Genomic DNA, 10,303 nt, shown 5'->3' on the forward strand with positions numbered 1-10,303 from the left:
CTGAGGACGGGCCTTGAGGGGAGGGGCTGAGGAAGGGGCGGGGTGGGGCCTTTGGAGGCGGGGCTGAGGAAGGGCGGGGGCGGGACTTGGAAAGGGCCGGGGACGGGCCTTGAGGGGAGGGGCCGAGCAGGGGGTTCGCGGGTAGGGAGGTTGGACGTCTGCAGGTAGCTGCCTCTGAGGGTTGGCGCCGCGCGCGGTCCTCCGCGGAGGACTGTAGGGATGCTGGAAGAGGGTGCGGGGCTGCACCGAGGGGGCGGCCGCCGGAGCATGCGCGCGGGCTCTGCGGCGGGCGGGCGCGGTGTCGGCGCGGGGACGCGGGGCGGCGTGAAGCCGGGCCCTCTGCCGCCCCGCGCTCCCATGTACGCCTTCTACTCGCTGCTCATCTACATTTTCTACAGCCTCTTCCGCAGGGATGGCGGGGCCTTGGCCGCCGCCGACGCTGGGAACCCCGCCCAGGTGAGGGGGGCAGCGCTCAACTCGGCCGGCTACCCGCTTCCCGAGAACGGTTCGCAGGTCCCAGGGCGTTGACGCGGGGGAGGGCCCGTGCCGAAGACCCCGTCTCTGGTGTTGGAGAGCCTGGAGCCAGCCACCGGGCTCAGTCCCCGGAGGCAGGGACCCCACGGGCTGCCTGGCCTCTCCTCAGGGCCTCTCCCCCGCTGCCTTCCTAGAGCGCCCGCTGTAAGCCCGGGAGTCGCCGCCGCGCCGACCAGCCAACCGCAGAGCTGTGGACCGAGCTGACCGGCCTGGTCGGTAGGTACTGTTGGTGCATCGGGAACGCTGCTGAGAGATGCAGGGAGGGACCTGGCAGGCGCCGGCTGGTGGTCTAGCGTCCAACACAAGACCGAGCGCGCTTCCCCATCCTGCTCCCTGGCCTCGCAGGCTCTTCGGAGGCCGAGGATGGGTCGGGAGGAGGAGCCGAGCGCTGTCCGGCGGAGGTCTCCCTGGAAGAGGCTCTCGTGCGTCTTGCCGAGTTCCTCTCAGTCCAGCTGGGGGCAGAAGAGAGATTTGGGACTCCTCCCGACCTGAGCAAGGTGAGCAGTTGAAACTCTTTTAGCAACCTGTTGTTCTGTCTCCCCAGGTCCATCCATCCCTGTTTTTCTTCCACCCGGCCCCCATTCTTCTCCACTTTGATATCTGTTTCTTTCCCAGCCCGGTGATGTTCCCCCACTGTTGACGGTGACTGGTCAACTCTTGGCTCTCCTGGCATGGATTCGAAGTCCCAGGGGCAGGCAGGCCCTGTCCCAGGGGACGCAGCCTGTCTCAGGGGTGCAGCACCCTCCTCCTGCTGGTGCGTAAGGAGTAGTGAGCTGAAGAGGGAGTCTGTCCAGGGGTTGACGCCCCCCAGAACCCGAGTAGCCAGATGTGAGGTGCCCTTTTTCAGGCCATAGAGCTCTTCTGTTCTAACTGGGTCCACCCCACCCCAGGATCCCCATTGCAAGAAGAAAGCCCTTCCCTTTCACCAAGGGGTGAGGCCCAGGGGCAGCAACCTTCTCAGCTGGAGGAGGACCAGAGGGCTTGGCAGCGGCTGGAACAGCTCATCATTGGACAGGTGAGGAGTCCAGAGCAGCTGGGGCCTGGGAGTCTAGAATGAGACTGGAAGGAGGTGTACTACCCTGTGCCCCTCCCTCTTTTCCAGCTGGAAGAGCTGAAGCAGCAGCTGGAACATCAGGAGGAGGAGCTGGGCCAGCTGCGCCTGGGAGTGGTGAGACTGCTGGATGGGGGCTGGACGAAGGACCCGAGAGGGTCCCAGCCTCCAGGCGAATCCTGAGGGCTTCCTTCTCTCCCAGGGAGCAACAGACTCAGAGAAAAGGGTTCAGCATCTGACTCTGGAGAATAAAGCCCTTAAACAGAGCTTGAGCCTTACTCGGGACCTCCTGCTGCACTGGGGCCCTGCTCCCCACACCAGGGCCCCCCAGGTATCCTGCTTCTCAGCCGTGACCATCCCTCCATCCTGGGGCTCCCGCACAACTGGTCTCCAGCAGCACTGCCCGTGCTTTCTCAGGACTCATGTTCTGACCCTTCAGACCTGGGCCCAGACTGTGGGCAGCAAGTGCGTGGTAGCCCTGTTCAGAAGACGGACGCTGGGGCCTTCCTGGTGCTCCCGGGGCTAAGCCTCTGCACTCTCCATGTAGGAGGCCCATTCCCATCCCTGGGCAGGGAATTAGATCCCACCTGCCTCAACTAAGAGTTCGAATGCTGCAACTGAAGTTCCCACACAGCCTAATAAATGGTGGGGGGGGCTTGAGAATCCCCTCTCTTCACTCCAAGGCTCCTCCCAGTGGCTGACCTCAAGGGAGCAGAAGGACTTAGGGAAAGGACACTTGCTTGGAATTGGGAGGCACGGATGTGTGACCAGCTTTACAACCCTCTCTTAACTTTCTCATCCATAAAATGGGGTAGCTGGAATGCATCCCCCAGTTGCCTCCTGCCTCCACAGTTTGGCTCCCACTCCCCTTGCAGGAGGAGGCCGAAGACCTGCTGGAGCTCCGGGGGCGGCTTCAAGAAGCCCAGGACACCACGGAAGCCCTCCGAGTCCAGGTGAGCACTGGGCCCAGGAGCTGGGAAGTCTGGGTCGCTGGGAAGGGGGTGTCTGAGGCAGAGCCTGGTAAGTGCCTGTTTCCTCAGTGACAGGGGTTGGCTTGGGTGGGGGCAGCTAGGGGTGCAGGAGGTGCAGCTGCAGGGCCTTCAGGGGGCCCTCCGGCAGCTCCAGCAGGAGACTGAGCAGAACTGCAGGAGGGAGCTGCAGCAGATGCGAGGGCAGCTGGCAGGTAAGCTCTGGGGCTGTGGAGCGCATGGCGAGGCGTGGGGTCTGGCCTTCCCTCACCATGGCCTCACCTGCAGGACTTCGTGCTCGCATGGCCAGCTTGCGTCAGGGCTGTGGGGACCTCCGGGGACTCGTCAGCACCTTTACCCAGAGCTGCCAGGGTTCTCTGAGTGAAGCCCAGGGACAGGTCAGGACCGCTTGCTCCCTCCCTCGCACTTGCTCTCTGGCAGCCTTTTCACTGGCCTTCCCTTGGGGAGCCCCTGTCCCCACCTCCTTTCCATTCCCAGGGTGTTGTGTGCTCTGATGGAGACCAGGGGCTCTGGAGCCAGAGTGACTGTGTCCTATGCAGACTGGGGTGATGGTGGCTCTCTCACAGGGTTGCCAGGAGCCACCATTCTCCTCAGGTCCCTGAGCTTCATCCCAGGTCACTGAGAGATCACCCCCACCCCCCGGGGCCTGAAGCCACAGAAAGTGGTAGATCACCGCAGCTGTGCCGCGTAGTAGATCCTGCCCTCAGCACTGCATGCCCCAGCTGTTTTCCACTGCCTCCCCTCCCTGTGTCGGCCCCTCTCTCACGTTTCTGTTCCCCCAGGTTTCCTGGGCTCTGGGGGCATTGTCAGCTGATGGGACTGGGACTCAACTCGCAGAAACGCAGCAGGGGCCTCTGCCTGGATGCCCAGGGCGGCTGCTGGAGCTCAAGGGTACAGCAGGTTTGGGGAGCAAAGGGCTGGCGTGGCAGAGGTTGGGGACATGGAGGCTCTTCACACTTCAGGACCTAGGAGGCAGCCCCTGGACCTGATCTCCACCCCAGGAAACATCCGTGTGCTGTGTCGGCTGAGGCCAGGGACACCCTCCAGTCTGGTGAGCTTAGAGCCCGGCCCGGGTGGCACTGTTACCACCTGCTATCGAGGGCACCAGCGTCGCTTCCGCCTAGACTGGGTCTTCCCTCCGCACGCCAGCCAGGAGGAGGTGATGCTCCACCCTTGGATCTGTGTTGACTGTGTCTCAGATCCCTGGAGTCCTGGGGAGGCTCCTGTCTGTCCGCCCTCCTAGGAGAGAGGGTGGCTGGACTCCAGCAAGGAAGGGAGGGGAGCCAGGGGGCCTGGGAGCAGGGTGGCATCCTAGCTGGGCACCTACTTTCTTCCTAGGGTTTTTCCTTTGCATCTGCTCACCAAGCTCTTGCAGGCCGGGGAAGACAGATTATGGCTTAAAGGAAGATTAACATTTTCAAAAGTAACTTTGTGCTAGGAGAGCATGCGTGAGGTGACAGTCCCACAGGGCTGCAGGGCACGGCTGGGGCCCTGCTGTGCCTGGGGACCTCCGTCCCCCAGGCTTCTCCAGCTGTCCACTCCCCTGGCCCAGCATTCAGACTGACCCGCTTTGAGGGGGGGTACCCCTCCTTGCTTTGTGGTTGGGGGAGTGGGGAGCACAGGTGAACTTCCGGCAGCCAGGCTCTCCCAATGCCCTGCTCAGATCCTGCCCTGCTCCCCTTTCCTGCCAGACCCAGGGAGCTGGAAAGCAGAGGCTTAAATCCCAGCGCCCGTCACCTTGCTTCCCACACACCCTCTCCAGTGCACACACACTGTGCAGCTGGAGCTTCCCTAGCTCAGGAGCAAGGCTGAGAGCCTGGAGGGTGAGGTGAGAGGCAGAGTTGTCAGAGATCAGACAGTGGTGAGAGTGCCTGGCAGGTGGCCAGGGCTCCCTCTTTCAGTTTCTGGGGGCACAGCCGTCTGCTACCTACCTCCATTTACCCCTACACCACCCCTACCCTGTCTTCAGCCTCCATGCCAGCTGCAGCCCTGGACAGAGGCCCCTTTGTGCACTGTCCTCTGGGTGGACAGGCCCCTCCGGTTCTGGAGGAAAGAGTTAAAGGCATCTGGTGCTGAGCCCCCTCACCTGTGTGTCCCCTCTCTGCAGGAGCACCCCCAGTGCTCCTTCCTAGCCATGGAGTCTGAGCCACCTCACTGGCTCTTCTGGGCTCTGCTCTAGTGTCTGGCAGTCAAAATTTCAGACAGTACTGGCTCCACACTCAGTTACCAGACGCCTTCTGGGCGTGGAAGCTGACCATGTCATTGCTCAGGAGGCTGCTGCTCGTGTCCAGCTGCCAGCAGGATGCCAAGTCTCAGCTCCATGTCCCCTTCATCTGCCTCTGTGCACCCGCCCAGGGCCTGGCTTCAAGATTCTGGCTGCTGCCACCCCCCAGCCATGGGTCCTCTGGGTTCATCCTTCACATGCCACGTGCTGCACTAGCCCTCTTTCCACGTTCTCACTTAATCCTCACAACAGGTGCCGCTACAGTCCCCACCTCGCAGAGGGAAAGATGAGTGATTTGCCTCCAATCCCACCTAGGGTTTGAACCTGGCCATCGAGTCCAGGGTCTGGACCCTTGACTGCTACACCCCCAAGTCTCCCAGGCAGTCAGTCATTGGGACTCTATTACTCTGTTCCCACTATTTGTCATGTTTCTTCCCTCTTTGGCTGGCAAATTCTTGCAAATGCCACCTTGTCCAGGGAGCCTCCTCTGTCTGTTGGGAGATCCTCGCTTCCCCCACATTCCCCTAAAGCCAGTCTCCTCCCAGGGGAATCAAGTTATGGTCAAGTTATCTTGCCCCAGGCTTAGGGCCCTTCCAAACCCCTTGCACTCCTAGGTCTTCAGGGAGCTGGAGTCCGCTGTGCTGTCCTGCCTTGGGGGCTACAGTGTCTGCATTTTCACCTACGGTCAGACAGGGACGGGGAAGACCTACAGCATGGAGGTGGGAAAGGGCGCAGTTGGGGAGCTCCAGAGCCAGGGGCTGGGATGTGAGCTTGCTGAGGCACCCAATGCCATCCCCAGGGCCCACCCGAGGACCCCGGCATCGCTCCTAGGGCACTGCAGTCACTGTTCCGGGAGATGGGCACAGGCGGGCAGCACCATGTGACCCTCAGCATGGTGGAGATCTACAACGAGGCTGTCAGGTCAGGGGTACCTGGTGCCTCCCGCCTTGCCCCCAGCCCCAACCTCTTCTGTCTCCACCCCCAAGAATCCCTAACGGAGCCCTGCCCTTTTTCACCAGGGACCTCCTTGCACCAGGGCCTCCCCAGCGCCTGGCAGTGAGGCAGGGCCCAGCAGGCCAGGGGGGAATCCAGGTGGCCGGCCTCACCCACTGGGACGTGCCCAACCTGGAGTCTCTGCACCAGGTGAGGCTGCCCAGGGGGGCCCCGCAGCCCTCCAAGCCCCCGCCCTGTACCCGCACTGGGGGCGCGGGCCCCGCCGCAGGCCAGCCCTTGTCCTCCCGTCCTGCAGATGCTGAGCCTGGGGAGGAGCAACCGGGCCACCGCCGCCACTTCCATGAACCAGCGCAGCTCTCGCTCGCACGCCCTGGTCACGCTGACACTGCGCACAGCGTCCCCATCGCGCGGTCCCGGCACCGCAGGTACCTCGGCACCTGAGCCCTGTGGGGGCCTCGCTGTACCCACGCCGGGCCTCCGTCCACGCCGGGCTCGCTCCCCCCTGCAGGCACGCTGCACCTCGTCGACCTGGCGGGGTCTGAGCGCGCCTGGAAGGCGGGGGCGGCCGGCACGTCGCAGGAAGATCGGGACGGCGCCCAGCGTCTACGGGAGGCTCGGACCATCAACCGCTCGCTGCTGGCGCTGGGAGGCGTGATGGCCGCTTTGCGGGCCCGCCGGCCCCACGTGCCCTTCCGCGACTCGCAGCTCACGCGCCTGCTGCAGCCGGCGCTGGGACCCGGCGCCACGGTGGTGCTGCTGCTGCAGGTGGGCGGGACGGCCGGCGGGGAGGGTGGTGATTTGCATGCCAGGTGCCGCCCACCAGGGCACGCCTACCAGCGCCGCTACCCGCAGATCTCCACGCGGCCAGAGGATCTCGGCGAGACGGTGTGCTCGCTCAAGTTCGCCGAGCGTGTGGGCCGAGTGGAGCTGGGGCCGGCCAGGCCCCGCAGGGCACCCCGCTCCGGGACGCCTTCCTCCCTGAGCACCGACACACCACTCTCCGGGACCCCCTGCACCCCCACGCCGTCGCCCGGCAGCCCTCCAAGCCCCGGCCTAGACAGCGGCTCCAGCTCAGCCCTGGCACCGCCAGAGGACCTGCCTCCCTAGTCCTGCCCAAGGAGCCTGGGTCACATCTCTGCGGGCAGAGGCAGCAAATTCCCTATTTCCTCATGACTTCCTTGACCTCTGGGGGCCGCTGCCCCCCAGATTGCCGGAGCCCACCCTCCTCTCCCACCCTGGAGGATTGCTCCGCCTGGGGTAGCGATCACACCTCCCCCCATCCCCCTTATCACCATCTGCTGTTATCGCAGCGCACAGCAGGGGATCCCAGGGCCGCAGAGGCAGACCGCAGCCAAGTGGTCACCAGAGTCACTATCCCATCACCACATCAAACTTGCGTTGAAATGTTGTCTATTCCTTTACTGATACCTCCCTACCACCAATCACCAAAGCCAAGCAGAGTCTCCATTCTCGATCTCCTTCCCCCCAAAGGTGCTTCCTCTTTCCCAGGCAACAGCTGAGGGAGGACAGGGCTTTAGGCTGGAGCCCCATTAGGTTTTCCCTCCCCCAGCCCGAGCCAGGGAGGGGAGGTGACAGCTGGTGATGGATGGATGGATGGATAGATAGATGGACGGAGAGCTGGAGAAGGTGGGACCAGGAAGGGGAAAGGAAGGGCTACTCCAGGCAGAGCCCTGCCCCATCCAACCTTGCCTCTAGGGGTAGGAGAGGCACGACTAACCACCAGGGCCGGGTGATGCCCTGCTGGGACATAGCTCTTCTGGAGCAGCCAATAAACATGTGGACTCTCAGCGTGGCTGGTGCCTCTGTCTCAGGCAGCCAGAGTCACACAGACCTTGGTTTCTCCTCAACAAGCCTAAGGGTGGCAGAGGAAAGCAGCCCCTGCCCTGGGAGCATCACAGGCCGTACCAGGAGAGCAGCCAGCCTGGGGTGGGGATAGCCAGGTCTCGGGGGTGGCTAACCCACACGTCATAGATGCTTTTGTTGGGTGGCACCCCCTGGAAGAGAGCATCTAGATCCCAGAGCAGCCTTGTGGGGCCATGGGTTTCCGGGGCCACCCCCCAATAGCCGGTGCTGGTGGAGGGAGGGCACCGGGGGCAGGAGGTGGGTGGCAGTGGGGCCAAAGGCATCTCCACGTTGGGAGTGTAAATGGGCAGGTAGGAGGTGGGCAGCTGCCCCCACAGCGAGGCCCCGTGACCTCCACCAGAGAGAACCCCGGGGTCTGCGGTGCCCTGCAGTAAGTGGAGAGGCCAGGCCCTGGGCTCAGGGGGCTGGACGGAGGGCTTGCTGTTTTCCCCCTGGGAAGTCTTCCCCTCTGCTCTGATGGGCCTTGGGAGGGGGCAGACGGGCCACAGAGGCTTCTCAGAGGGCGGGAGTGCAGCAGGTACCTCTCCCTCCCCTGAGCGCTCTGAGCCTGACCGTCTGGGGCTGCTCCGCGGCGTCCCCTCCCCGGAGTTCCCTAGCAGAGACTTGATGCTGAAGCCCTCGCAGGGCGGCGACTGGGGACTGGGCGGCTGGTAGGGCCGGCCGTGCAGCACGTAGGGGCCGAGGTCCTTGGCGAAGGCTCCCCTCGCGCCCCTGCTCTGCCAGCGCCGGCACAGGGCCGTGTTCTGCAGCCGCAGCGCCTCGGCCGGGATCAGGCTCACGTCGACCGCCCAGAAGTTGCCCTTGGCCTGGGGCTTCGCGGGATCCTTGGGCACCTGGTGAGGGAGGGGATTAGGCTTGGGTGGGGCCGCACGACCCCGGATATCAGGATTTCCGCCGGCGTCCCGCTCCCAGGCTCCGACCCTCGCCCTGCCCCACCTTGCGGAAGCACCGGTTGGAGGAGAGGTTGTGGCGGATGGAGTCTTTCCAGCCTTCGTAATCGTCCCTGAAGAAGGGGAACGCGGCCTGGACCTGACGGATGATCTGAAACCATCGGGTGGGCGGTGGGCGCCATGAGCCAGGACGCGCGGGTGGGGGCAACGCTGCCCCTCCCCTCGCCACTGCGTGGCTTGCCTCGCCAGGAAGGGGTCTGCCCGAGCACTTTAGCTCTCTCCCTGGGTGCCCAGGCCGGGATTGGCCCCCCTGGTATGGCTAGGGACGGCCAGGTCGGGGTGGAGGCCGGAGACTGGGCCTCAGGCCATTGGAGGACGCCTAGGGGCATAGGTCCGATCACCGAGTGCGAAGGAGAGCGGGCGGGGGTCCTCTCACCTGGGCCAGCTTCAGCCTGCGGGAGGGTGCAGCCTGGATCACAAGGGCGATCATGGCCAAGTAGGTGTAGGGGGGCTTGTCATGCCGCAGGTATCTCTTCTTCCTCCTCTTGGGGGGCTGGGAGGGCGAATCCCCCTCAGGGAGCCTCAGGCGGGGGTTGCTGCAGGGCCCCATGCAGGGGAAGCAGGAAACGTGGGCAGGGGCCCAGCCGGGCAGTGGGCGCTGGGCACGGGGTAGTGTGTTAGTGTGGGGAGGCAGAGCTGGGACCTGAGGCCAGGCGGGGGCTGGCGGGCCAAGCCCTTTATCATTCGGATGGAAGGGGGAGGGGAGGGGAGGCAGAAATACGCGATGGGGGAGGGGAGCCACAATTAGCAGGTTTCGGTTAATCTGGAAGGGAGGGAAAGGGCAGGGAAGATTCCAGTGGGGGCTGCAGCAGCCACCCAGGCACCATTCCTTTCCCCTCGGCTGCCTTGGGCACCCTCCTAGAGCTGGAAAGAAAAGTCTGTGGAAGGGGCTTAGGACACACACTTACTTTATCCCACCCAGATCTCAGGCTCCCATTTAACAGAGGAGTGACTGGTCCAAGATGAGCTGCCAAGAAGGGGTGGGTCCTGCCCAGAGTTCAAGGCCAAGCAGCTAGCAGGACTTGGACGGTGGTCTGGGAGGGCTTCCTGGAGGAAACCTCATAAATAAGAGACAGATACAGTTGACTCAAGGGAATTTCCCGCAGGCTGCTACAGGGCCCCGGTGGGCTCCCCAGGTCCTGGAGTTTACTGTCCCTCCCTCCTCGGTGCTGGTCAACAGTGGGTCCTCTCTGTGCACTCACCCTGCACCTCAGTGGCCCTGGGATGGCTGGACCTCCCTGGCCTGAGAGAGCTTCCAGGAAGCATGTTTGTCTTTCTGCCCCTCTTCTGGGCCTCTGGGTCCAGATCCTTTGGAGGTTTTCCAGAGGAGGAGGTCACTTGGTCCTCTGGGGCACTCAGGCAGTGCCCCTGGGTGGGTGTGCATGGAGGGGCAGCCTTCTAGCCATAGGGGTTTACTGGATATATCTTGGGGCCACGCCTTGAGAATATATCCCTATGGATCATGGTCCCTGCTGAGGGAAGCCTGGGAGGACCACTTGGCATCACCCTGGGCAGGCGTGAGGACAGCTGTGTTAAGCATGGGTACACAGGGCTTCCCAGTGCCCTACAGCTTACGCTAGAAGGAGGGAGATGCTCACCAGGCTGGTGGGGTCTGGCCTGAGTGGAGAAGGGGCACTCTGGGAGGAGTGGAGGCTGAGCCCCATGAAGCCTGTGGTGCCAGCACCCCCTGCTCAGGCCTGGCTAGAGCCTCTGAGTG

At 63.7% G+C, this 10,303-nt stretch overlaps 2 protein-coding genes across 7 annotated transcripts; one reads left to right on the forward strand and one right to left on the reverse strand.

The window, feature by feature from the left end:
• The first annotated feature begins 260 nt into the window (after positions 1-260).
• On the forward strand, positions 261-7,649 carry KIFC2 (kinesin family member C2). Of its 5 annotated transcripts, none has more exons than XM_055432195.2 (18): positions 261-456; positions 669-750; positions 880-1,031; positions 1,150-1,288; positions 1,425-1,549; positions 1,637-1,702; positions 1,788-1,916; positions 2,461-2,538; positions 2,654-2,768; positions 2,842-2,951; positions 3,357-3,465; positions 3,576-3,733; positions 5,413-5,517; positions 5,598-5,719; positions 5,818-5,941; positions 6,048-6,177; positions 6,261-6,517; positions 6,605-6,999. In XM_055432195.2, exons 1-18 carry the CDS (start codon positions 268-270, stop codon positions 6,857-6,859), a joined length of 2,445 nt encoding a protein of 814 aa, XP_055288170.1. In that variant the 5' UTR covers positions 261-267; the 3' UTR covers positions 6,860-6,999. The 5 variants fall into 5 exon arrangements, with proteins under 5 accessions (XP_055288170.1, XP_055288161.2, XP_055288163.2 ...); XM_055432186.2 differs by having other exon boundaries at positions 343-456; positions 3,537-3,733; positions 6,332-6,517; positions 6,605-7,649; XM_055432188.2 differs by having other exon boundaries at positions 343-456; positions 3,537-3,625; positions 6,332-6,517; positions 6,605-7,649.
• Positions 7,590-9,641, reverse strand: FOXH1 (forkhead box H1). 2 transcript variants are annotated; one of them, XM_055432314.2, is made up of 4 exons: positions 9,495-9,641; positions 8,963-9,122; positions 8,573-8,677; positions 7,590-8,469 (listed from the first exon to the last, which is right to left on the reverse strand). In XM_055432314.2, exons 2-4 carry the CDS (start codon positions 9,014-9,016, stop codon positions 7,666-7,668), a joined length of 963 nt encoding a protein of 320 aa, XP_055288289.2. In that variant the 5' UTR covers positions 9,017-9,122; positions 9,495-9,641; the 3' UTR covers positions 7,590-7,665. The 2 variants fall into 2 exon arrangements, with proteins under 2 accessions (XP_055288289.2, XP_055288291.2); XM_055432316.2 differs by lacking the exon at positions 9,495-9,641 and having other exon boundaries at positions 8,963-9,296.
• Positions 9,642-10,303: the final 662 nt, after the last annotated feature.

Source organism: Moschus berezovskii, chromosome 16 (genome assembly GCF_049115385.1).
Source record: "Moschus berezovskii isolate FMDL1 chromosome 16, NW_MosBer_1.0, whole genome shotgun sequence".
Lineage (NCBI taxonomy): Eukaryota > Metazoa > Chordata > Mammalia > Artiodactyla > Moschidae > Moschus > Moschus berezovskii.

Bases quoted from the DNA above. Each gene is read 5' to 3' on its own strand.
- KIFC2 (XM_055432186.2), top strand. From the start codon at position 358: ATGTACGCCTTCTACTCGCTGCTCATCTACATTTTCTACAGCCTCTTC. The intron at 1,550-1,636 runs GTGAGGAGTCCA...CCTCTTTTCCAG, and splicing joins AACAGCTCATCATTGGACAG to CTGGAAGAGCTGAAGCAGCA. The intron at 1,703-1,787 runs GTGAGACTGCTG...CTTCTCTCCCAG, and splicing joins GCCAGCTGCGCCTGGGAGTG to GGAGCAACAGACTCAGAGAA.
- FOXH1 (XM_055432316.2), bottom strand. From the start codon at position 9,136: ATGGGGCCCTGCAGCAACCCCCGCCTGAGGCTCCCTGAGGGGGATTCG. The intron at 8,678-8,962 runs GTGAGAGGACCC...CGATGGTTTCAG, and splicing joins GCAGGCTGAAGCTGGCCCAG to ATCATCCGTCAGGTCCAGGC. The intron at 8,470-8,572 runs GTGGGGCAGGGC...CTCCCTCACCAG, and splicing joins CCAACCGGTGCTTCCGCAAG to GTGCCCAAGGATCCCGCGAA.